General features: G+C 52.0%; 8 protein-coding genes across 8 annotated transcripts; 4 read left to right on the top strand and 4 right to left on the bottom strand.

The window, feature by feature from the left end:
- Positions 1 to 660: 660 nt before the first annotated feature.
- Positions 661 to 2,616, bottom strand: N0V89_003476 (uncharacterized protein; the record flags this gene model as incomplete). The annotated part of the gene is made up of 3 exons (XM_056212278.1): positions 661 to 1,527; positions 1,584 to 2,398; positions 2,460 to 2,616. The coding sequence occupies 3 exons, from the start codon at positions 2,614 to 2,616 to the stop codon at positions 661 to 663; spliced, it is 1,839 nt and encodes a 612-aa protein (XP_056072586.1).
- A 3,505-nt stretch (positions 2,617 to 6,121) lies between these two features.
- On the top strand, positions 6,122 to 7,042 carry N0V89_003475 (uncharacterized protein; the record flags this gene model as incomplete). The annotated part of the gene is made up of 3 exons (XM_056212277.1): positions 6,122 to 6,412; positions 6,461 to 6,555; positions 6,607 to 7,042. 3 exons carry the CDS (start codon positions 6,122 to 6,124, stop codon positions 7,040 to 7,042), a joined length of 822 nt encoding a protein of 273 aa, XP_056072585.1.
- A 1,892-nt stretch (positions 7,043 to 8,934) lies between these two features.
- Positions 8,935 to 9,735, top strand: N0V89_003474 (uncharacterized protein; the record flags this gene model as incomplete). The annotated part of the gene is made up of 1 exon (XM_056212276.1): positions 8,935 to 9,735. One exon carries the CDS (start codon positions 8,935 to 8,937, stop codon positions 9,733 to 9,735), a length of 801 nt encoding a protein of 266 aa, XP_056072584.1.
- A 128-nt stretch (positions 9,736 to 9,863) lies between these two features.
- N0V89_003473 (uncharacterized protein) lies at positions 9,864 to 10,950 on the bottom strand (the record flags this gene model as incomplete). Its single annotated transcript, XM_056212275.1, has 3 exons — positions 9,864 to 10,209; positions 10,261 to 10,780; positions 10,833 to 10,950. 3 exons carry the CDS (start codon positions 10,948 to 10,950, stop codon positions 9,864 to 9,866), a joined length of 984 nt encoding a protein of 327 aa, XP_056072583.1.
- Positions 10,951 to 13,240: 2,290 nt separating this feature from the next.
- On the bottom strand, positions 13,241 to 13,989 carry N0V89_003472 (uncharacterized protein; the record flags this gene model as incomplete). The annotated part of the gene is made up of 2 exons (XM_056212274.1): positions 13,241 to 13,827; positions 13,905 to 13,989. 2 exons carry the CDS (start codon positions 13,987 to 13,989, stop codon positions 13,241 to 13,243), a joined length of 672 nt encoding a protein of 223 aa, XP_056072582.1.
- Positions 13,990 to 15,108: 1,119 nt separating this feature from the next.
- Positions 15,109 to 16,156, top strand: CHS7 (Chitin synthase, class 7; the record flags this gene model as incomplete). Its single annotated transcript, XM_056212273.1, has 2 exons — positions 15,109 to 15,343; positions 15,396 to 16,156. 2 exons carry the CDS (start codon positions 15,109 to 15,111, stop codon positions 16,154 to 16,156), a joined length of 996 nt encoding a protein of 331 aa, XP_056072581.1.
- Positions 16,157 to 17,313: 1,157 nt separating this feature from the next.
- N0V89_003470 (uncharacterized protein) lies at positions 17,314 to 19,182 on the top strand (the record flags this gene model as incomplete). The annotated part of the gene is made up of 3 exons (XM_056212272.1): positions 17,314 to 17,785; positions 17,842 to 18,035; positions 18,082 to 19,182. The coding sequence occupies 3 exons, from the start codon at positions 17,314 to 17,316 to the stop codon at positions 19,180 to 19,182; spliced, it is 1,767 nt and encodes a 588-aa protein (XP_056072580.1).
- A 981-nt stretch (positions 19,183 to 20,163) lies between these two features.
- Positions 20,164 to 20,736, bottom strand: N0V89_003469 (uncharacterized protein; the record flags this gene model as incomplete). Its single annotated transcript, XM_056212271.1, has 1 exon — positions 20,164 to 20,736. One exon carries the CDS (start codon positions 20,734 to 20,736, stop codon positions 20,164 to 20,166), a length of 573 nt encoding a protein of 190 aa, XP_056072579.1.
- Between the last annotated feature and the right edge of the window lie 2,261 nt (positions 20,737 to 22,997).

Raw genomic sequence — 22,997 nt, 5'->3', positions numbered from 1 at the left:
CTAATGTCCACATATTCAGAGTAGTCTTTGAAAAGCATGATAATGCATCATGATTATGCAGTGCAATGTGTTTTTCTCTTTCACGTCTGCTTCCTTGGCACAGCTATCTTTCCACCCTGCGTCAATTATCAATGGTTATAACATGGAAATATGCACGCGTGATTCATCCATGTCTCTTGAAAACTAAGAGACTCCTGTCCTCGTCCGCTTAGCCTATCTTTCAGATCATGTGGGTTTCTTTCTCGTAGACAAGTCCTTCGCTCTATGCCATTTGATGTGCAAGACAGAGGCGCGAATACGAAGGAGTAAGAAAATTCGCAAAATCGTACCAAAGCAGTTGAGATTGGATTGTCTGCGTTTAAAGACGAGGTATCTAACGTGATTAACCCCGCAAACACCGAGCTCGCTCGAAACTGCCGACGTTCCTCAACAGCAGTCACACCGCTCGACAACCATGGGCTCGACTCCCTCTCGTGCGAGCATGTCAGTCCCACCAGCCATATCTTCAGCTACCATGCATCACGGCTCCGAACTATGCAAGTACGCGTGGCAGCCATATCTTCACTACGGCTGACCACTGTTTCGCCGATGGGTACACGAGCTAGAGCACACTTGATGAACTGAGACGCTGAATTGCCAATTATATCACTAGCCCTCCCTCTACGCACGCGCCTTGATAATATCGCTCGCCTTCTCCGCAATCGCATACATGGTAGCCTGCAGATGCGCAGCGGGAACCATGGGAATGATACTAGCGTCTATAACGCTCAGCTTCCCGACGCCATACACCTGCAGCTTCTCGTTGACGCAGCCCCCAAGAGTTTCAGGCATCATGCTGCAGCCGCCGCTGGGATGCGCGAAAGAAGGCGCTAGTGAGCCGCTCGCGATGCCGCCTTGGATGATCTCTTCGTCCGTCTGGTACTGCGGTCCGGGACTCGTTTCTACGGGCTTGTAGCTTGCTAGCTCGGGGCGCGCCCAGTGCGCTCTGTTGTACTTTGTTAGAGAGACCATGATGTCTGCGTCTACGGGGTTCATGAAGGTGTTCCATTGGACGATGGGGTAGGCCTCGGGGTGGGTGTTGTTCAGCGTGATGGTGCCGCGGGAGAGGGGCTTGTTGTTTGCGATGCCGGAGAAGCCCCAGGGCTGGATGACGATTTCGCCGACGGCGGCCTTCGCGGCGGCGAACTGTTTGGCGAGGATGTCGGCTTGCTTCTCGAAGCCGCGGAGGAGCGCGGCGTTCTTGGAGTAGCGCGGGGGAAGGAAGTTTTCGGCTTTCTGGGCGCGGATCTTGTTGACGATGGCTTTGTAGGTGGGCTCGAAATGCTGGAGGGCCATGAAGACGAGGCCGTTGGCGCGGCCGACGGAGTAGGGTCCCGTTTTGGACGAGAGGTAGAGGTCGTAAACGGTTTGGTTGTAGGTCGCGTTGGTGTTGATGGAGGGAATGCTGTCCTGGGCGTAGCCTTCAAGGTTGAAGTTCATGTAGTTGGCGATGTGATCCTGGAAGTTGGAACCCACAGCCGGGAGATCCTGTTCGCAGATGTGTCAGAGTGGAGCTAATCATTGAAGATCGGAATCTTGCTTACCTTCTTAACGGTGACACCGGCGGCCTGTAGGACATCCTTGGGTCCGATACCAGACACCATAAGCAAGTGGGGAGAGAAGACACCACCAGCGGCGAGAATAACCTCCTTCGCTGCAATGGCCTGCACCTGTACGCCACCAGCATTGCTCGTGTACTTCACGCCAGTTGCGGTGAGAGCACCGGTCCTATCCTTCGAGAATGTGATCTCGTCAACGTGGGTGTTCGTCAAGAGCTTCAAGTTCGAACGCTTGGAAGCAATGGGGTCGTAGTACGCAGAGCGCGACGTAGTCCGGGTAGCCGTGTCCTTGTTGATTGAGTTAGGGCTCCAGTACACACCGACCGGGTCCTCGAAACCCTCTTTTGGGTGCGGAATAGCGACATTGTTCCAAGAAGCAAAGAGCTTCTTCATGTCAGGAAATTGCCAGTCCGGGATAGAGACCTTCACTGGGCCATCGCCATAGGCCTTCGCGTCGTAGGTAATGTTGAACTCTTTGGTGGTCGCAGCGGATGGCGCATCGAAGTGGTTGCTCTTGAAGAAATACTTCTCTAGGCCTTTCCAGCCCCAGCCTTTGTTGCCGAGGTCCTCCCAGGCATCGTAGTCGGCGTTTGCACCGCGGTCAAATTGCATTCCATTGACGTACGAGCCGCCGCCAACGACGTTACCGACTGTCACAAGGAAAGTCTGGTTTCCGAGGTTTGGCACTGGGGCACTGTAGATGTCGTACATGGCTGCGAGATTGAGGCCGCCAGAATTGCCTGGGATGCTGGACAGGGTGCCATTGTTGAGGATACCGTTCTCGATGACCAGGACAGTCTCTGGAGTGGTTACAGTCAGCCTTGTTGACCTTTCAGGATGATAGAAAATGGCACAACATACTGCTCGGGTCCTCGCTCAGCCTGTTCGCCGCAACGAGACCGGTGGTACCTCCACCAACAATGACATAATCGTACGACTTAGGCTGAGCAGCCGCAGACACCGCAGTACCAAACAGCACCGGCAGCACGACCGACACAGGAAGGATTGACCAAAGCATTATAATTAGTGGATAAAATATGTAACAAACGAGTGGCTATTGCGCGAGATCAAGGGTCACAAACGCAAAAGGTAGAGTCCCTAACAGGTCCTAACGAGCAACAGCACCCGTTGAAGAAATGATTGGCAGCGTACAGGAGGGAGTGGACAGGATGGAACGAGGTCTTGGAAGATACATCTTAAATGATTCCGACGCTGTGGTCGGAGGAGTGCGTCCGCACGTGGTGCTTACAGTCCAGACCCTTGTGGGTTGTAATGCCGCCGTTGGCCTCATTTGAGAGGCAGGCGAAGAGCATGATGAATCATGTCAAAGCGATTCATCCTATCGAACGCTCCTTCGCATATACACCGACGGCTCGGTAAACGACGAGAGCATTGTAGCGAGAGGGGCGTGCTACAAGCAGAACAAAACGCTTGGACGAAAATCGGAGATGAGCCCATAGGCAGGAACAAGAGCGCTTCAATATACTGGCAAGGGTGTTCCTAGCAGTGCTGATCATTACTCCGCGAAGAAGGTCGTGTATCTTGGAAGGCGAACCTCGATCCAACTACAAGAGATTACTCGCGCAGCGGAGGGGATTGGCGAGCAAGTCGTCTAGTTTCAGAGGCCGATCTTCAGCGCGAGTTGAACCCTTTGCAAGGCCCGTCCCTCGCGCGAACTAGAGGGATTGCGACGGGAGGAGTACGCCTCCGAGTCAGTGAGTGAGGTCTACACAATGTAGAAGCCTACCATAGGCATGCTACAATATCATCGCAACGATGAAAGTGACGCCTGTGTGGCTTTGCTTTCCACGTAAGACTGCTTGTAATCTGCACTGCCGAGCTAACAGAAGCCGTGGGTCCGGTATAAAATTTCCGAGTCTGCAGGTCGGAACAAGGAGGATTTGCCAATTCCTGAAGGCGAGTGGGGGGCTGTCACCTTGTCACATTCGCTCGCTTAAGTTCTAGAACGATTTCCTGCGAGACCCCGGATCCCACCTAACATCGCATCCCGCCTCAACCCCATCTTGTCAGAATCTTTACTCGTCGCAGGACCTAGTGCAAGTCTGTGCCTGCAAATCTTTGTTTGCGTTGTTATGAAGTGTTGTTCTACATGTACATCGGCTCTTCCTCCCGAATTGGTTGTCGATGCTGTCACAAGCACGCGTATGAGGCCTCTTCGCTAGCGAAGCAATTGCGGCCTCATGTACGGCGCTTCTCTCGGAGCCTCGTTTCTCAGCCGCGCAAGCATACCAAGAAAATTCTTCTCGGGCAGAGTCCCAAACTAAACCCCAGCGCAGATCGTAGGCTTTCCCGACGATACCTAGGTACGGTGGGCTCATGATATGCCTGAAGCGACACGTCAGTCGCTTCCTACTGCATTATGAACGATGATTAAGAACAAGCTGTAATGTCTTATCTTGAGTATCGTACGAAGTGAGTAATGGGATAAGGTAGAAGATGAAACGACGGCCGCAGGAAGCGCTTCCCCGCGTCTCTCGCGCGGACTAACAGTGCACGTTGGGGAGTGGCGGGCACACTAAGGAGCGATGGCCTTGGAATCCTCTCGAGGAGGAGGAGGAGGAGGAGGAGGAGGAGGAGGAGGAGGAGGAGGAGGAGGAGGAGCATTCAGCCAGGAATGCCTAAAATTTACGGTCAGAGGTATGTCTTCCATTGTCTTCCGCAAAATCTCCAGCCATTCGTGCCGCTATTCACGAACACTCACGAGCTGGGAGTGAAGTGCGAATTTGAGTCAAATCAACGCTCAAGAAGCGAACACTGCTTGCTTGGCATCTACGATTTCAATATGCATCGTGCATTAGGCCTCGTTACCAACTTCCTGGAATGCTCTCGCTCCGTGATCGACCAGCATTTTTCCGATAACGGCTGCTTTGCGTGGATTGATATGCCCAGGTACTTGGTCGCCCAATCGATTCGCAATCACACGTGGGACCCAAGATCAGCTGGGACATCAGATCTTGCCCATCGACTCCCCACTATTAACGACCTCTCTTTTCGACGCTGCATCTCTGCTCATAAGGGTTCTCTGCAACGAGAGTAGATCCAAGATGTGGCTCCTGACACAAGATTCACCCCCACGGAAACCGACTCGAAGGATATTGGGCTCTGCGCACTATATGAACGGAAAAATAAGTCCGCTACTGGTATAGTTCGCCGCACAGCTGAGATGAGAGCACCGTGGGTGGCGTTCCTTGGTTTCATAAAGCACCGACAATAAGCCGTATCGACTGGGTGGACGGAGCAATGCTCCGTAGCTTCTAAGCAGGAACAGGTTCACCCGAAAGCCGAGGCTCAAATGATATCTCGGATGAGGTAAAGGATCCCAATGACTCGGAGACCTTTTGCAGATAGGCAATTCGGCGTGACTCTTGTGGTCCATCTACTCATCAATTCCTTGGGGGAACAGTGCTTCACGCGCGATGTGTAGAAGAGCCATCGAAGCTTTGATCGGTGAGGGACGCTACGGTCTGTGAAATGCATAAGTATGCATCACCCACATTCGGTGGGGAAGTCAGGATCGCGGAATCTGCTGCCACGTATTAGAGAGGATAAGTGGTTCTCTCGATACATACGCCCACAAGGCATCCCTTGAAATCAACGCCTGGAATCCTACCGAAAGGTTCGGGTTTCTGTCCCGTTCGGATAGCAACCGTGGGAGTGCATGATCATCCTTTGCTTTTCCTTCAACGTCTCTAGCTTCTACAAGCTAGCCCTCTTCTCGGAAGGAAGCCGCGACGCAGGAGCTCTCACTAAGTATGCGGCCCGTTTGAAGGGTTTGCGGGAAGTGCGGGTGTACAGTCGTATCAAGGAAGGGAAAAGAACAATACACAGGATTTGGCCGAGCCTGGACAAATCACAAAGGTGTTGCGTACGAGGGTAGTGGAGTGATTGGCGTGACGAACTCACGGATTACGAGCTGAGCTGGTCTCGCTTGCAGTCGTCCTCTGGCCAGCGCGCAAATGCAAGGTGTTTCGGCCTGGTGAGTTCGGGCCTTCCTGTCACTTGGTGCTCCCTAGAGATCTCTGTACATCAAGGGGATTGTCATAAGGCCTTACCCTCCCTTGTGCCTGTCGATCGAGACATATTGTTGATCTTTCCCTTTTCCCTCCACGTTGTGCACTTCGCGCTGTGAGTTATGTCGAACACTGGGCACACGACCGGCGGCACGAACACCGCCGACGACGATTTCGTATGGCCCAACAGAGCATGGGAACTCATCGCGGACGCGATCGCCATGACTACGCTTTGCACGTTGGTCGCGATATGGCGTGTCGTTGTGAGATTTAGGGTCAGTCCATGGTTAGGGCTGAGTGACTGGCTCATGATCGGGGGAGTGGTATGTTCTGTGAGCATTTGGGTGTTGACTTCCAGCTAAACATGTGTAAAAGATTCTGAACTTCCTGGCTTGCATTCCGTATGCCATTCTAGCAGCGAATGGCGGTCAAGGGCGCTTGATGGCAGATCCCTGGTGGACGGACATGGCGCACACGTCATATGAGCTGCACATGATCTTTATCACGCAGTGCCTCAATGTCTATGCTATGTTCTTGGTCAAAGCCTCGATTTGCGCATATCTGATGGCCTTGAACTTTGGACCCTCCTACCGCGTCCTCATTTGGATCTCCGTCGTTATCGTCGTTTTGTGCAACTTCGTTATGATGCTGATCCTGCATTTTGCGTTTTGCCGGCCATACTACTCGAGATGGGACTTTAGCGTACATCAGGAGTGCTGGCCTGCTGCGGTCAGCGAGGGCACCGCCTATGCACAAATTGCAGCGAACGTCATTACTGATCTGGTCAGTGTATCGCGTGCAACGTTAATAATTCCAAGGCTGACTCTTCAGATCTATGCCGCTGCTCCGATCATGTATCTGAGGCACGTGCAACTCAGCAAACAGACTCAATGGGGAGTGAGAATTGTGTTCCTGCTAGCACTCGTGTAAGTAGGCGCGCGACTGAACAACCAACTTTGTGCTTACAATTCGTCCAGAGGAACCGCTCTATCGATTGCCAAGATCCCCATCACGTACAAATTCCTTCGCTCTAAGGAGCCGATGTGGGATGCGATCGACCTAAGCATCTGCAGTACGAACGAAATCGCAGTTGGCATCGTCATCGCAAATCTTCCGCCTCTACGCAAGACTATCAACAACATACTTGCGAAGATCTTGCCCGCCAACTTTGCAAGCACCCTCGGAGTGACGACAAGAAAGCAACAAAGTCAGAGCAACCCGATTGCGTCGGTATACAGCATGAAGGGTCACACCAAGTTGGACAATAGCGCGGACGATGAGAGTGAGCGGTATATGCTGGAGCTTGAGGACAGGAAGGCATCCGGGTCGGGGATCGTAAAGACGACCCAGGTGACCATCCAAGACGACGCAAGGTCGAATAATCGTTCTTATTCGTCGAGGGACAATGTCTAGTGTGGTTTTCGAACAGCAGTTCTGACGCAATTCCGCACGCAGTCGACACTGTCGAAGCTCTGTAATTTCATCGATTAGGCTCTTTGAAGGATTCTACCAAGACCTCACGCAAATTTAATTTCTATGAGAGGAAGATAGTAACAATGGTGCGTGACTGACTGCTTATGGTAGGTGCCTTGGCAGTTCGCTCCTTGTGGTACATTGGCTATCTACAGAGTGAAAAGAATCGAGGGTCTCTTAGCGGGCTTGGGGACTCGATGCTCTGTTAGGCGAGATATTGAATAATGAAGTAAGAAATTGGTCTTTAAATCGGGAAATTGTTGTTTTAATTAGCGGCAGTTTGAGGCAGGGATAGTAGTAACAGGATCGCGATTAGTTTAGGTGGTCAGCAAGTGGGTTACATAGGTCGATCGGAAAGTCACAGAGGCATATACCTAGGAAATGGTACCACATATAGTAAAAGGACACAAACAAATACGTTAGGTAAAACGTCTCCAAGATTCTAGTGAGCCGGTTCGACAACAGTCGATACACCGTCTGCGATGACTTTGTTGTTGCATTTTTCCAACATGCCAAATGCGCCGTGGGTGAGGTGCTAATCCTCAGCCCAAGTTAGCGTTCGGTCGTTATCGGTAGGTAGGCCGATGTTGTTGAACCAGATATCGAAGTGGTTTAATGCATTTCCGAATCAAAATCCGGAGTTCGAAGTCCATTTATTTGCAATCGAAGCTGTAAAGGGTCCTTGCCGCAAGCGCATGAGAAGAATCCCCACACCCCGCATGGGAAGGCAGAAGTCCTAGCTGTTTCTTGTTTTCGTTCCCGAGCAGGTACTTCTTGAAGTAACTTAAAATATTGAACTGGGCGTTTGGGATATGTACAACGATGAAGCGCATGGCTTCTCTTGGAACGCCCATTACGACTGCCCTATCGATCCTTGGGACTTTGAAAATGAGTTTCAACGAAATGATGGTTGCAATCTCAATGTCTCGTCCGCTTAGCCATGCGAAGGTTCCAAGCTGTACTCATCTGGTATGGGTGTGGCTAAACTGCAACTGTCCGTTCCTTCTCCTCGTAGACAGGATGCATGGCCTTCAAATGCCGCTCGATATCAGCAGCATCGTCTTGCCGGATACACTCCTGGTCGATCCATACGTGCGGACATTCTTGAAACCGAACGAAACGCATAGCACGATGGGCCTTATTTTCGAGCGAAGATCGACCTGTATTTGATGTTTCGGAGTTTCTAGACCCTTCCATTGCTGCTTATGTGCCCAACAGTACGACACAGATACCATATATATGGCACACTGATAAACGCAAAGCCAGCGCGTCATGACGGAAGGTTTAGAATCTTGCAGTCACACTTGATGTGCATGACCGACACCTGACATAACTTGAACAAGGTATGCCGCAAACTATTGCAGCCATTACGATCGACAGCCCGGCTTTTAGGTCTCTACGGTTATATACTTCGGGCACTAGCAATACCCGAGAGCTCGCCTCATCCACATGGTATGCTGACGCTAGCCTAATGCATGATGTAATCCATGCCATCACCACAACGATCGGTTTGCTGGAACTGAACGCGACTAGTAGGACCCTGGTGTATTTAAGTCCGTATATATCCGATCAGTTACCGCGTTCACCTGTCGTGCGAATGGTCTATCACGCTATCTAGCAGGATCAGCAACTGTGGCTTTATAACAATGCTGGACAGGAAACCGGAGTTTTGTCTCACCCGGGATAGACTCGAGAGGAGGCACGTATAAAGACCATTTGAGAAAAGAGGGTCCTGCATCATCGTGACAGCCTCATTCGAAGCTTGCCAAATCCAAAACCTCATCACTATTTCAGTTACGCCCTGAAATTCCTTCCAACGCAAAAAAGCCAACATGTCCGCCGAAAACCAGCTCAAGTACACGAACAAGCTCAAGAACTCCCGCGTTCTCATCATCGGCGGTTCCTCAGGCTTAGGCTATGGCGTCGCAGAAGCGACCCTCGAGCACGGCGCTCTCGTCGCCATCTCTTCTAGCAGCGAGTCGCGCATCCAGTCTGCAGTCTCCAAACTAAAGAAAGCGTATCCCTCCTACGCATCCAGCGTCCACGGCCTCACCGTCGACCTACTCGACGACGCCACCCTAGAGCGCGAGCTCGACAGCATCCTCAAGCGTGCAACAGAGACCCTAGGCGGGAAACTCGACCACGTTGTTTTCACCGCGGCTGATGCTCTCGCCCCCATGAAGCTGAGCGACATGACCGTCGACCGCATCCACAAGGCTGGCACCATTCGCTGGCTTGCGCCGCTACTCCTGGCCAAATACCTGCCCACTTACCTGAATGTGTCGTACCGCTCGTCCTACACCATAACGACGGGCGGCATCAGCGAGAAGCCTATCCCGAACTGGTCTGTCATTGCGGCGTATGCGGGCGGGCACCACTCGATGGTGCGAAATCTCGCGCTTGACATGAAGCCTATTCGAGTGAATGGGGTGAGTCCTGGTGTTGTGGATACGGAGCTGTGGAAGATGGGTGAGGATGAAAAGGCAGCATTCTTTGAGCAGTGCAAGAAGAGTCTGATGACTGGGAGAGTACCTACTGCGGAGGATATAGCGGAGAGCTATCTCGTGATTATGAAGGATTGGAACATGGATGCTAGTATGGTGAGGACGGATGGAGGTAGTTTGTTTGCTTGAAGGAGTAGAAACGTGAAATGGAGAGGTCGAATAGGCTCTCGAATATCCTCGTGAAACATGCGGAGATATGAGTAGAGTGCTAGAAGGCAGATAGCAGAACAAGAAACGGATTCCGCGCTGTTCGCATACTAGAAAATAGCAATTGCACCCGGCGGACTTCCGATACCTCCCTTGACGTGTAGCGGCGCGCTGGTCAGGAAGAACGTATACCGCTTCTTCTGCTTGCACACCGCGGCCAGCTTCTCTAGATCCCACATTTCTCCAATCGGAGAGCCCCATTGAACAAGAAGCCACTCATGCAGGCACCATCCTTCTGCGATCTTCGGCGGCCACGCTTCGAAAGCGACGGTATCTCCCACGACCGCGGCAAAGTGGTGGTCGTACAGCCAGCGCACTGACGTTTCGCTTCCTTGCAAGCCAATTGCAATGCTATTATCCTGAGTGCCCTTCTTTCTTTCAGCCTCAGAAGCATCGCTACTGTATGTTAACACCGAGTGCACAAGGACAGCTGTTTAGCGAGCTTACTTATGCCACCGCACATAGCCACTCCTAATCAGCAAGATATCTCCAGGCCGCGTCGTAGTTCCCTGCCACTTCAGAGCCGCGTCGAGCTCATCTACCAGGATCTCATGTCTCGTGACTGGACTCGGCGCCATTCCCTTGTGCCCCTCATACCACCCCAGCCAATCTACCAGCACGCCCCTTCCAACAATGCCGCCTCTCTCGCACCAGTTGTGTATGCCATTCGTGTCTGATTTCACCGCTTGCTCGTGCGTCAGCCCATTGTAATATTTCCCCGTCTTCTGATGCGCAAAGTGCTTCAAGCTATCCCACTGACTGCCCGATTGCGTATTAATATACAGTTCATCGTCCATGGCTTTAAAACCGAGCAAAGCGTCCAGATCGATCTTCTTCTGGCTGAACTCTTTGCGGTTAAAGCCGGGGAATTGGACGTTGTGGAGCGGCCAGTCGAGCTGGATGTGCTCGCCGGATTGAATCTCGCGCGAGGCGGCTTGTACGACGGATGGTGTGAGCAGATTGAGAGCTGCGGTTGCTGTTAAAATTGATAGATATGGGAAGACGCGGCGGCTTCTTACTTCCACACTCGTCCTTCTTTCCATCTTTGTCGAAGAAACCCCATATGCACCCTTGAGGCTCGCCTTCTACCTTCGGGAGCTCGTCGAAGGTAGGGAACTTGTACTGCGAGTCTGCCATGACTACGAAAGTATTGCTACGATATCAAATGAAGATAGTAGGCAGTTTCACGTTGTCCAGAGCTCAATTGACCGCACGCGCAACATTGCAGCCACCGTGAGGGGCCATGGGAACTATATCCGACCAGCAGAACGACCCCGCAGCAGCACCGTAGGGCTTCATTGCACTGTGCATTTGGGGCGCCGAGGTAGATGGAGTAGCCGGCCTGGAATCTAGTTGTGCTTAGTCGCTTTCCATGACCGAGTGGCTGATTTTCTGGTTGAATTGGGGTTGTGTCCACTTCATCCGCTTCCGACGTAGAGCTGCGGTCCGCGGAGACGCGACGCGATACATCGCTCCGAAAGATTTGCATGCTCCGTATCAGATCGCAGCTTCGCGACTTTCGAGCCATGCCCGGGGCCTACTTGGGGCTAATAATGCCTAGGTAAGCTAACGCCGAGCTACATAATCGACTTTGATGAACGATGTGGTGGAAGGCAGCAGCATGTTGTCGTAGAAGGCACAAATCCAAGTGCTGTCTTCGCACGGCTGCACACCAAGTTGCAATCATGGATTTTCTCGAAGACACAACATTTCTGAAGGCATTTGCAGTAAGAACATTATCTCGCATGGAATGTGTGCAGGCGTTGCGCTCGGTCATTCTGTGTATTCTTTAAGAGTCAAGAACATGTACATGTTTATCGTATCATACCTATGGTACATAAGACCAACCCCAGCCTCTAACCCTCGTTAGAACCCCACAAACAACCTACAACTTCCCACCACTCATCCGCCCAGACCTACTCGGCATCGTAAACCCCCTCTCCCTCCCCCTCTCCTTCTCAAACACCTCCACAAGACACGTCGCACTCTTCCTACTCCTAACATTGAATCGCTCCGTCTCCAACAACGTCTTTCTACTCTCCGCCTCCGCCTTCGCGCATTTCTTACCTTCAACTTCAGCAACCAGCTCGTCGCTCTGCTCCATCAATTCTATGACCGCGTCTTCGAAGCCTACTTCACTACCTAAGCGCGGGTACGAAGTCAGTCAACATTTTGAGAAGGGGGCTAGGGAGTAGGTTTCCATGTCCAGCACACGCCAACTCCTTGCCTGCAGGGACACAACGTACTCGCCCTCAACCATGGTTTCGAAACTCTACGCCCCTGCTCCTTCCTATCCACAAATAGAGTAATCTTGTATTTATGAAGTGCACTATCTGCGCTGTTACAAGAGCAGTATTGCAAGCCGCAGACGGAAGGTTCGGAGACGGCGATGAGGACTTTGGAAGGTGTGAGGTCAGGGCGAACGACTTTGAAAAGGTGGGAGAGGGACGCTGGGAGAATTTAGAGTTCAGATCTGAGGAGGGCAGGTGAGGAGTAGGACGAGGGCGGATAAAGTACCAACGAAGGCGTCGAGAAGATGGCCGGGGATATGACCGCTAAGAGCAAGGCGAAGGCGTTCATTTAGGAAGATGTGCATTGTGTCTGCCATTGTGCTGTGGTCGAGTATTTATTGGACTTGGAAGATAGGATAGGTGTTCGAATTTTGGAGTAATTCCGGAGTCGCAGCCGCGAAGTCATTGTAGACGGAATCTTGGTAAGACATGGCAGGAGTATAGTGGTTTGAGGTCGAGACATTGAATGGTTTTGTGAATATAAAGGAGAGTCAATGCGTTTGTAGTATGACGTTGAAGATGGAGTGGACAAACTTCTGTGCCTCACTTTATGAGGCGCAGTTTTGGTGGCACCTTTCACAAGACCGTCATGTAGCCATCTGTCTCCGTTGACGTGGTTTCCGGTACCGCGACTTGCGGCTATCAAGCCATAGCAACCTTGGAATCGTGTCACTCATGTAATAGGCTTGGCTCGTAAAGTGCAGGGCATCGAAGAAAGGTCTGTTTTCGAGATCTTTACGTCATTTGTAGCACGAAATTGGGCGCGATCAGTCGTTGCATTACCTGGCCTGGGGTAACACAGTGTGCTCGAAATTTGGGCACGAGCTTGTATTACCGAAGAACACTGTCGTACGAACACTTCAATCGACACTAGAAGCTTGCGGTCAATGATCCCAACGTATCCCGTCAAAACCTCAATACTTATTCGAAACTGTCCAATAGCAGCCGTCGCCTTTTTTTTATTCAGAAAACGCCGTATTATGTCCAAGAGTGTAACAAGAGCCACCCAGAGGAGCAGATTCACGCGATACCTGCGGTCCAGTAGGGGGATGCGCACCATCTTGGGCCGCAACTCCGAAATGCGCTCCAGATCCACTCATATTTCGAAATGCATTGCCTGTGGGAGGGCGATGGGCCTAGGATTGCGAGTGACCTGTGGCCTGCCCATCGACTTGATCCTGCCCTTGATTGTGAGGTAGCGAGGGTCCATTGAGGGGGCCTTGCGAGACCGGGCTGACTGACGTGCCGTTGGGTATCTCACGGCCCGCTCCTTGCAGTGCGCTGCCCACCACCGCCGTGCTGACCTCTCCTGGTGGCAATAAGTCTTGAGGATTGACCGCCGCCGTACCATTATGTCCCTCTGAAGCCACACGGTCAGGACCCAGGCTGCCGTTTACAAATCTCGATCCTTGAACGATGTAATCTTGGAGGGTAACCCTGAAGTCCTCGCGCTGATGCTTCTTGGCCGCCTTGGCTTTGACATTGACCATGCTGGAGATCATCTTCTCAACCTTCTTTCTTAGTCCATCCATGGTCTGTTCGCGTTGATCTACGTGTTCGCCCACACAGATCAAGTGACTTCCGAAGAAGATGCTCATACGGAAGCCGCCGTTCTCGGCAGCAGTGACGATGTGAAGGTCGCTGTCGCGGATCTCGCTGAAGTCGACATTCACGCTTGACTTGGCGTTTCTCTGGAGACTGCGGATGATGAAGGTGATGTTGTCTAATCCAAGCTTAGCACGAAGCCAAGATTAAGCCAGAGGTGACTCGGTCAGTTCCGATAATTACGGGTACACTTACTGACGAGACAATTGATCTCTGCATGATTCAACGTGGTCGGGCCATTCAGCCAGTTGTCTGTCGTTTTCGAGCGAGAGGTTAGCATTGCGTTGTAGCAAAGAGAGTATCGTCGATAAGGTACAAGTGATGTTTTTCAACCCTCTGATGTTGTCCGCTCCATTGCAACGATTCTCAGCCACGTCGCTGTACCAAGTGGATGGGGATGAATCATGTTGTTGGGCCATAGCAATGACGTCGCGACCAGCGCCTCGGGTATCACGTACACAATCGGGCTTGAATGGGATCGATAACAATGTCTTCAAGATATGGATCGTAGGCTGAATCCCCGTAGTCGGACGCGCATCGGAGCGGGTGGTGATTCGCGAGAGTTGGTGATGTAGATGGAGACACCGCAGCGGGCGAGAAGCCCTGTTGCGCCATGTTAAGTGGTCAAGGAAAGAGTAGTCCAAGAGGCAGGCACTGGAGGTTGGAAGGGAAGGGAAGCAGCGGCAAACGCGTACTGACGGAAGAGGCAGGAGCGGCAACGCAGCAGTGAAGGTGAAAGTATACTATTGATATCCGTCTCCGCAGTACTTAGAGAGCCCACAGTCGGAGCCATCACTATCGCTCAGCAAGACCGCCGGATGTCGTACGTATGCATCTGCGGACCTGTTACGTAGATGCGATAGTTCTTGAAAGTGACGCCCACGATAGGAATTATGTCTATCTTTCTTCGCGAATCTGCAGTGCCGAAGCTTAATCTCCGGGAGGTGCGGTCGTCAAGATGCATCATTTCAAGGTGAGAACTACTATAGATCCCACAAGCGACAAACAATGGGTCTATAGCTCATTTGGAGTTTGACATGTGTGTAGATATATTGGCTGTGTATGGGACCATGGTGTTGAAGATGAATATATCGAAAAAAGCGGACCCTTGTACGCGGGGCCAGGCCGTGCTTTCGTCTTGGCGGCGGACCTGTCGCTCCTGAAACACCATGTCTCCTTGACAACCACCTCGAGCATCACCGACCCACTCCCCCACAGCCGCTTCCCAGTTCCCAGCCTTCCAAGGCATACTTATTCTGTCACTCGTTACCCACGCGCGCAACGCACTCGCTCTTCGGCACACCAACGCCACTCAAACCCATCTATTGTTGTTGCGCCTCCTTGTTCATCAGCCTTCCACCCACCGCACGAACACCGCTCGCCGCTCGCCCGCGACAATATGGGCTTCGGCGACTTCACGACGATATGCAAGCAGGTGTCGATACCGTTGTGCGCCCTGGTCGGTCACCAGGACATCAGCGGTAGCCGTGGTATCCAGGCCGACTGCTACTCGCGCTCCCTGATGCTGGCCAACACGCTCATCTTCCAAGCCGCCAACGACTTCATGCACATTCTCGCCCTCGTCATGACGGTCGTCATGATCATACACGTGCGATCTAAGTTCACTGCTGTTGGTATGTTTACCTGGTTCTGGTATTTTGGCTGGCAGACGCTAACACCACACAGGCCGCAAGGAGATCACGTCTTTCTTCTACATCTACATGGCCCTGACCGTCATATCGCTCGTCCTCGATGCCGGCGTCACCCCGCCCGGCTCCGCTTCGTATCCATACTTCGCAGCCGCGCAAAACGGCCTCGTCTCCGCCCTCTGCACCTGTCTGTTGATCAACGGCTTCGTCGGCTTCCAGCTTTACGAAGATGGCACAACTCTCTCCGTCTGGCTGCTGCGCCTCTGCTCGCTCGCAATGTTCGTTGTGTCCGGCGCCGTGTCTCTACTCACCTTCAAGGACTGGGCTGGTCTGAGTCACGAGAACCCCGTCGGCGTTTTCGTCATCACGTACATTATTAACGCCATTATGCTGTTCGTCTACCTGTCTAGCCAGATCCTCCTTGTCGTTGGAACACTCGAGGACCGCTGGCCTTTGGGCGACATCACCTTTGGGGTCTTCTTCTTCGTCCTTGGACAGGTTATCCTGTACGTCTTCAGCAAGACCATATGTGAAGGCGCTCAGCATTATTTGGACGGCCTCTTCGTTGCCACCATCTGCAACCTGCTCGCCGTCATGATGGTCTACAAGTACTGGGACTCAATCACACGAGAAGATCTCGAATTCTCCGTCGGCGTCAAGGCACACAACTGGGAGGTCAAGGACCTTCTGCCAGAAGAGGACAAGCGAGGCACCATCTACAACGAGTCTGAATACGCTCCGTCCGTCTATCAGCAGCCGTACACTCGCGCATCGCACTATTCGGCCGTTGGTCACTAGCTTTCGACATGTCGATATTTTGCTTTATTCTATTCGACCATTCGAGATTACCCCTTCTATTGTAACGTTTGCATGACATGGAGTTAAGGCGTTGAGCGCGCGCGCATTTGCCGCATCATCATGAGTTTTGTGCGAAGAGAGGCGGCTTTGATGTGTAGAAGTGATGGAATCGGGTTTGGCTCTGCGTAGCGGGACTGCCACAGGTATATTTGGCCAAGACCCATCGATATTGATAGCATGTATATAGTAATAGTAGGTAAAGCCTAATGTAGACACAGTCTATTCTCTTGTAACAAGTATGTGATCTCTCCGATTCTCGTGTACAAAGTGATATGACAAAGCCTCCATCTAATGGGAAGAATGACTTGGGAGCTTTTTGCATCGGTAAGCGTATCGATATTTCTCGAAGTCGCTCAAGCCTCGAGACGAGGCCCTCAGCTACTGGAGAGGATTTGTGGTGCGGTTCGAAGTTCACTCGAGGTTTCGCGTCGTGGGCCGCGGCATATATAGCGGATACTGAGGGGACCTGAGCACCTCGTGTCGAGCCCACGAAGCTGGGCCTGGATGCCTCTGCATCGGCACGAGTCCGAACCGCCAGCCCTCCGCAGCCCAGCCCCAGCAGCCAACCCCACCGGAACTTCCCGAAATGGAAAAGCCGGCGCAACTCCATGGCTTCTCACCACGCGACAGAGCCAGCGACGCGCCTGACATACTAAAGCGGGAAAGCCAGCGGTCTTCGCGACGGCGCTTTCGCCGACGTTATGTTGACAGAAGGGAAATACGGAAGAGGAAGTGCACAGCTGCTGAGTGCAGGCGGGGTGGGGAACAAGGCGGGCGCCGCGGGGAGCTTTATATACAGCTCGTACCCGCTGCTATGGCTTGCGGGCTATTTATCCTTCCTTTTGTGTTCCTTCCTCCCCTTGACGCTGTGAAAACCCTGTACGAAAGCAATTCGTTGGATATAACTATTCTCAATTAGGGTACGCAGCATATCTGCTCTCGCTCCCATTGCTTCTGCACCGCAAGCACAGTGTAGTTTATGGTTTACAGATACCCCAAGCCCAGTATAACCGGTGGCTTGATCAATTGCAAAACTATCCCTCTGGGCGTCGCAGCCCCAATTCGACACGTACATCTCACACACTCAACCGTCCACCATGTCGCGGAAGCACTTCTTCTCCAGCCCTGAGGGCGTCGTCGTCCACGCCCTTACCTCCATCGTCTCCCGCAACAAGCACATGGCCCTCGATGCAAAGGAACGCGTCGTATACAACACCGCACACAAGCCCAGCCAGGTCACCATCATATCTGGCGGCGGCTCGGGACATGAGCCCGCGTGGTCGGGATATGTGGGTGATGGCATGCTGTCGGCTGCTATTTGTGGTGATATCTTTGCGAGCCCGAGTACTAAGCAGATTATGAGCGGTATACGGAATGTGCCCAGTGACGAGGGGATTATTCTCTGTATTACGAACTACACGGGGGATATGCTGCATTTTGGGCTGGCGAGGGAGAAGGGCCAGGCGCTGGGGTATAAGGTTGATGTCGTGTGCATGGCGGAGGATGCGGCGTTGGGGCGGGCGAAGAGCGGGAAGGTTGGGAGGAGAGGACTGGCTGGGAATCTGCTTGGTGAGTTGGATAAACCCAGGGTTCGTTGGGGGACGGTATACTGATGGGTTGAACAGTGATTAAACTCATCGGCGCGGCGTCACAGAAGGGCTGGGCGTTCGAGAAGTGCAGACAGATGGGACAGCTGGGGAATGACCAGTTGGTCACTATCGGCACGAGTCTGGATCACTGCCACGTACCTGGTCGCGAAGCCTTCGAGCAAGTACCGGACGACACGTGTGTGATTGGCATGGGCATCCACAACGAGCCCGTCAGTATACTTCTTCTCTACTGTCGTACTGTCTAATTCATCCTAGGGCCTCAAAAACGTCTCCCCCATGCCCTCCGCCACCGACATCATCAAAGAAATGCTCAAATACCTCCTCGACCCGAACGACTCTGACCGCGCCTTCGTCACTTTCAACCCCAAAGACAACGTCGTCATGCTCATCAACAACTTCGGCGGGCTCTCCGGCCTCGAGCTCGAAGCCCTGACCAACCTCGCCCTGCAGGTCCTCAAGAGCGACTGGAACATCGTCCCGCAGCGCATCTACGCCGGCATAATGGAGACGAGCCTGAACGGCCAGGGCTTCAGCATCACCCTAGGCAACATGAGCGGCATGGCAAACGCAATGTCCGTCTCAGACGCCGAGATTTTCTCCCTGCTAGATGCCCCCACCAACGCGCCCGCCTGGCCGAAAAACAATTACAATCCCGTAGACGTAAGCCCAGCAATGCAAACCCGCCGCCAACAAGCGCACGACGCCCACAACCAACCCAGCGCGTCCGACACGGGCCCCGCGACGCCCCCTTCCCTCATCACAGCGCTCACATCGGCGTGTAATGCAGGCCTAGCCGCCGAGCCCACAATAACGCAGTACGACCTCCAAATGGGCGACGGCGACTGCGGCGAAGCCGTATCAGGCGTCTGCAAAGCCATCCTATCCAACCTCTCTTCCACCCCTCCGCCCCTCCTCACGCTCCTCTCGCACATAGGCGAAAACGTAGAAGACGTAGGCGGCTCCCTAGGCGCAATCCTAAGCATCCTCCTCACCGCCTTCATCAACGCTCTGTCCGACGCAACGCTCAAGCATAACGCTGAACTGAGCGTCGAAACGTGCAGTCAGGCTGCTGCACTGGCGCTGGAGAATCTTAAGAAGTATACGTCTGCGAGGGAGGGCGATAGGACGGTTATGGATGTGTTGATTCCGTTTGTGGGGGCGCTGGCTGGGACGAGGGATCTTGGGAGGGCGGTGGAAGTGGCGCAGGAGAGTGCGAGGAGGACGGCGGGGATGAAGGCGAGGTTTGGGAGGGCGACGTATATTAGTGAGGATGGGGGAGAGGTCGAGGATTCCGGATCCGGGGCGTATGCGGCGGGGGTGTGGTTGGCGGGGCTGGTGGAGGGGTTTAAGCAGTGAGGAGCGGGGAGAAGGGAAGGGTTTTATGGGGGTTTCCATAGGCTGGATTATGTGTATAGCGATGTTTGCTATATCAAGCTGGGTAACCTTTCTTACAGATATATACTATTTACTATTTACCATGTAGATTCCCTCGCTGGTGTGCTCTTTCAGTCCTTCTTTTCGCGTGGGTTTGGTTTCTACAATGCCTGGGCTGGACAACGTGATGTACTCGAAATTCTAACGCTGGGTCGCACAGCATCACGTCTTTCCGATGTTGGATCCTTACCTGACGCTTCCTCTCGCTGTTAGGACCCAGTCTTAGGCGGCATGCATGATACTATTTCGTGTGCACTGACGGGAAGCTTCCTCCACAAACTCAGGTCGTTAACAAGGGTAGCGCGATTCGTAGTTCCACGCTCAGCCTCGACTTAGCTGCGTATGGTTCATTGTGAACGTGGAACATCACTTAAGTTAGTAAATAGCTTACAAGCACTGTGTATACAAAGCCCTTGGTGGCCACGTTCTTACTGAGCATCGTGTCATCACATCAAGGACCTTTTTCGGGCATGAATACGGGCAGTGCGTATACTGACGGTTTATGCGACTGAATGGATGCTTCCATAGGCGAGGTGGGAAGGTCATTGCTTCAGGGGTAAGAGCCGTGTAGATTCCCAGACGTTCTCACGAGGAAAGAAAACTTTTAGTGATTGATGTGAGGTATCTTGCGAGTTGAGTTGGGTACAGTTCTATGGCCATCAGACCCACGCCGAACTTGAGATACGGAAACAGTCCGCCGACCACTCTAGACGAGACCCATATAAATATTTCCATACTCATGCCTGTTCATCTTTGACTCTCATTTGTGATATTCTTTGTGCCGCTGCTCGCTAGCTTACATTCTGATCCCTGGTCTTTGTCTAGTACAAGCCCAGGAAGGGCGGCTGCAAGTATATGTTAGTACTAAGATAATCATAAGAGAGTAGATACGTACCCGCGGAACTAAATGAGCGTGATCTCCCTTTCCTCTCCAAGATGACTCATGATTTCCTCTTTGCTTCTCTTGAAGTCGGGTTGCCGGTGCAATAGGCCAATGCGTTTGTATACGCCATTGCGGTCGTCGACACGCTTCAGCACCAAATGGACGATATGCCAAGTCGGTAGAGTCTTTTTTTCGTCATATCTGTGACCCCAATCGATGTCATGGTCTTTATAAGCATACAGTACCACGGTATCAAACTTCTCCGCCTTGAGCTCAGATGTCGCCAAGCCTGGATCTAGCATTATCTCCCAATGCTCCATGAAGAGGCGGTCACGGATACCGTACCGCAAAGTGTGACCACTATTGTCTACTCGGTATAAGGTTTCTAAGGCCAGGTTCTCCAGCCTTTCCGAAGGATATTCTCTGTCCAGGTCTCTAGATTTATCGTTATCTGTGTCTGGACGCTCTTGTGTATGAATCTGAGAAATGTAACTCTGTATGGTCAAGGAGCCGGTGGTCGGTTGAGACGTTAATCCTTCACCCTTCCAAGCGATCTGAATATCGTGGATCATCGCTTGATAAGTAAACTCCATATCGTTGAGCCTCCGTGGAAATCGAGAACTCCAATGCAGCCACGGAACCAGGGGAGCTTTGATAGGGTATTTCTTATTATGCGGAAAAGATAACCAGGACCAAGTGGGTACTCTTTCAAACGACTGTACAGCATCTCCTTCGTAATCCGTTAGATTGATGTGCCATGCAAGGTGTATTGGGAGATCTCGTTTCCACAACCCAATGATCGGCTCGTCGTCGGACATCTTTTGATATAGTCTGACAGCTCCAGCAAGCGCCGCATAATTATCTGCAGCCACTGTGAGCTTCCGTCCGCAATAGTCAGACACCCAAGACCACCATAGCCTGCGCAAACACCGATGCTCCGGAGTGCCTGGTTTCAAAGGTGTATGACTATCCAGAGTCAGCCATGCATGAGAGGGGCTGAGCCCATAACTCTGCGAAAACTTGCAAGAGCGGGGCTCTTCTTCGAGTTCAATTTGTTGGGGAGATCGTTCCAAGCCATCTTCGGATTCTATCATTGTGGCACATTGCCATATTAATTGACCATGCGTAACATGCAATATACGTTGAGAGAGGAGCTTTTCCTGGAAGATCCAAGCTCTTTCATGAATGTTCGAAAACGGCAAAGTACCCGAGGAAGGTACGTCATGTGTAGGCCGGATTGCGAATTGTATATGACTCTCTTCCCCAAAATTGATTTCCAGATGTCTACCAGGAGCGAGTGGAGCCTCGACTCCCAAACCGCGGTAACAATTCTCGGCAGTTGTGGCAGATATTGTGAGAACCGCTCCTTGAAAGATGGCTGCCATTTTTGCTGATTCTCTCTCCCAGTCTTTCGCGTCGTCTTGTATAATGCACATAGAATCAATCCACAGGTACCCAATATTCAGCAGCTTCGTTATTTGAACCGCGTCCTTAAACGTTTGAGGAAAATAACTAAACGGGATGGACTCGTAATTGTTATGTATGTTGAGGCGAGTTGTTCGGCAGTGGGGAGTCTTGCCACCCCAACAGTGACTTAGCACCACATATCGAGCGTTCTGGTTCTCCAATTTGGCTCCTGTGACTAGTCGAATGTGTGTTTTCCTCTTGTGTTCGGTTATCTCGATGACACGAGCGGGTTTGATCGTCCTGGGCGATGGGTCGACATAACACTCAGGATGACTGGATTGGCACTCGTCCAGCCATTCGGAAATGGTAGCTATTCTCGCCCGAAGTTCAATTGGATATGCGGATTTCCAATAAGCGCGATCGAAAGCTGGGACTAGCGATCATCAATTTTGATTATACTAGACAAGGGTATCTGCTTGACTCACACTCAGGCCCTTCCCAAGCAGCATGAAAATCCACACCCAGAACCATGTATTCACGATGGAGATGGGATCTACCGTTTGGAGTTTGATCCTGCAACAAGTGCATATTGATCCATTTCACTCGACCGGAACCCGCGGTCGGGTCCAAAGTTGCGTCGTGACTGTAACTACTTACGGCGCTACCGTCCAGATGTATATCCGATATGATATCGATATCAAGCTCGAGTTTAAGACACAGCTTCTCATAGAATAACGCACACATATTGCATTCGTTAGCCGAGTGGATCAAATGGCTCAGTGTCCCCCGGAAACTACTGTGCGGCACGCGGGGATCAAGAAGTTTCTTGCAGTTTGGACAACAGGCGCTCTGAGGTTGAACAGCCGTGGATTCCACCTTTCTTTTGCCAGGCTTCGTTTCCCTTTCGAAATTGCACTAGCCATTCTTTCCACGTAGACAAGGCTGTCTACTTCTTCAGGCTGGGACGGCCCTTGGGGGTATCTGAATTCCAACTGCACCAGTCAATTCAAGCAAGATTCAGCCCTCTATGAAGGTCGAAGACCGGTAAAATGAAAGTTTATAGAATTAGCAGAAGATGGTGTGAAAGAGACGAAACGTTGGATTGCAGGTGGGTCTAAGAGTCGTGCTTGGCTTGACACGTCAGCAAGGCAGAAATAATGCAAGCTGATCTAAGCATCAATCAATTGGAAGATACGACAAGGCTGGAGCGAATCACGTGATCATAACTTACCCGGACTGGAGGCTCTCGCGGGGAAGGGCAACATTTGAAAATTGAAATAAGGAAACCAGAGAAAAGAAAAGAGGGAGGGAGTCCTAATAGCGCCACCCGAAGGTACTCAAGGTAGTTTGCCGTCCCAGAGGTCCTGTCAACAACAGTGTGAGCGCGTCTCTATTTCCAACTTTTTCGTTGACGCCAGAGCTATTATCGTTTGCGAATAGAATGCCC

This window comes from Didymosphaeria variabile (assembly GCF_027946475.1).
Source record: "Didymosphaeria variabile strain IMI 356815 chromosome Unknown scaffold_3, whole genome shotgun sequence".
Lineage (NCBI taxonomy): Eukaryota > Fungi > Ascomycota > Dothideomycetes > Pleosporales > Didymosphaeriaceae > Didymosphaeria > Didymosphaeria variabile.
The sequence above is the reverse complement of the archived record's forward strand: the minus strand, read 5'-3'. Positions and strand labels throughout refer to the sequence as shown.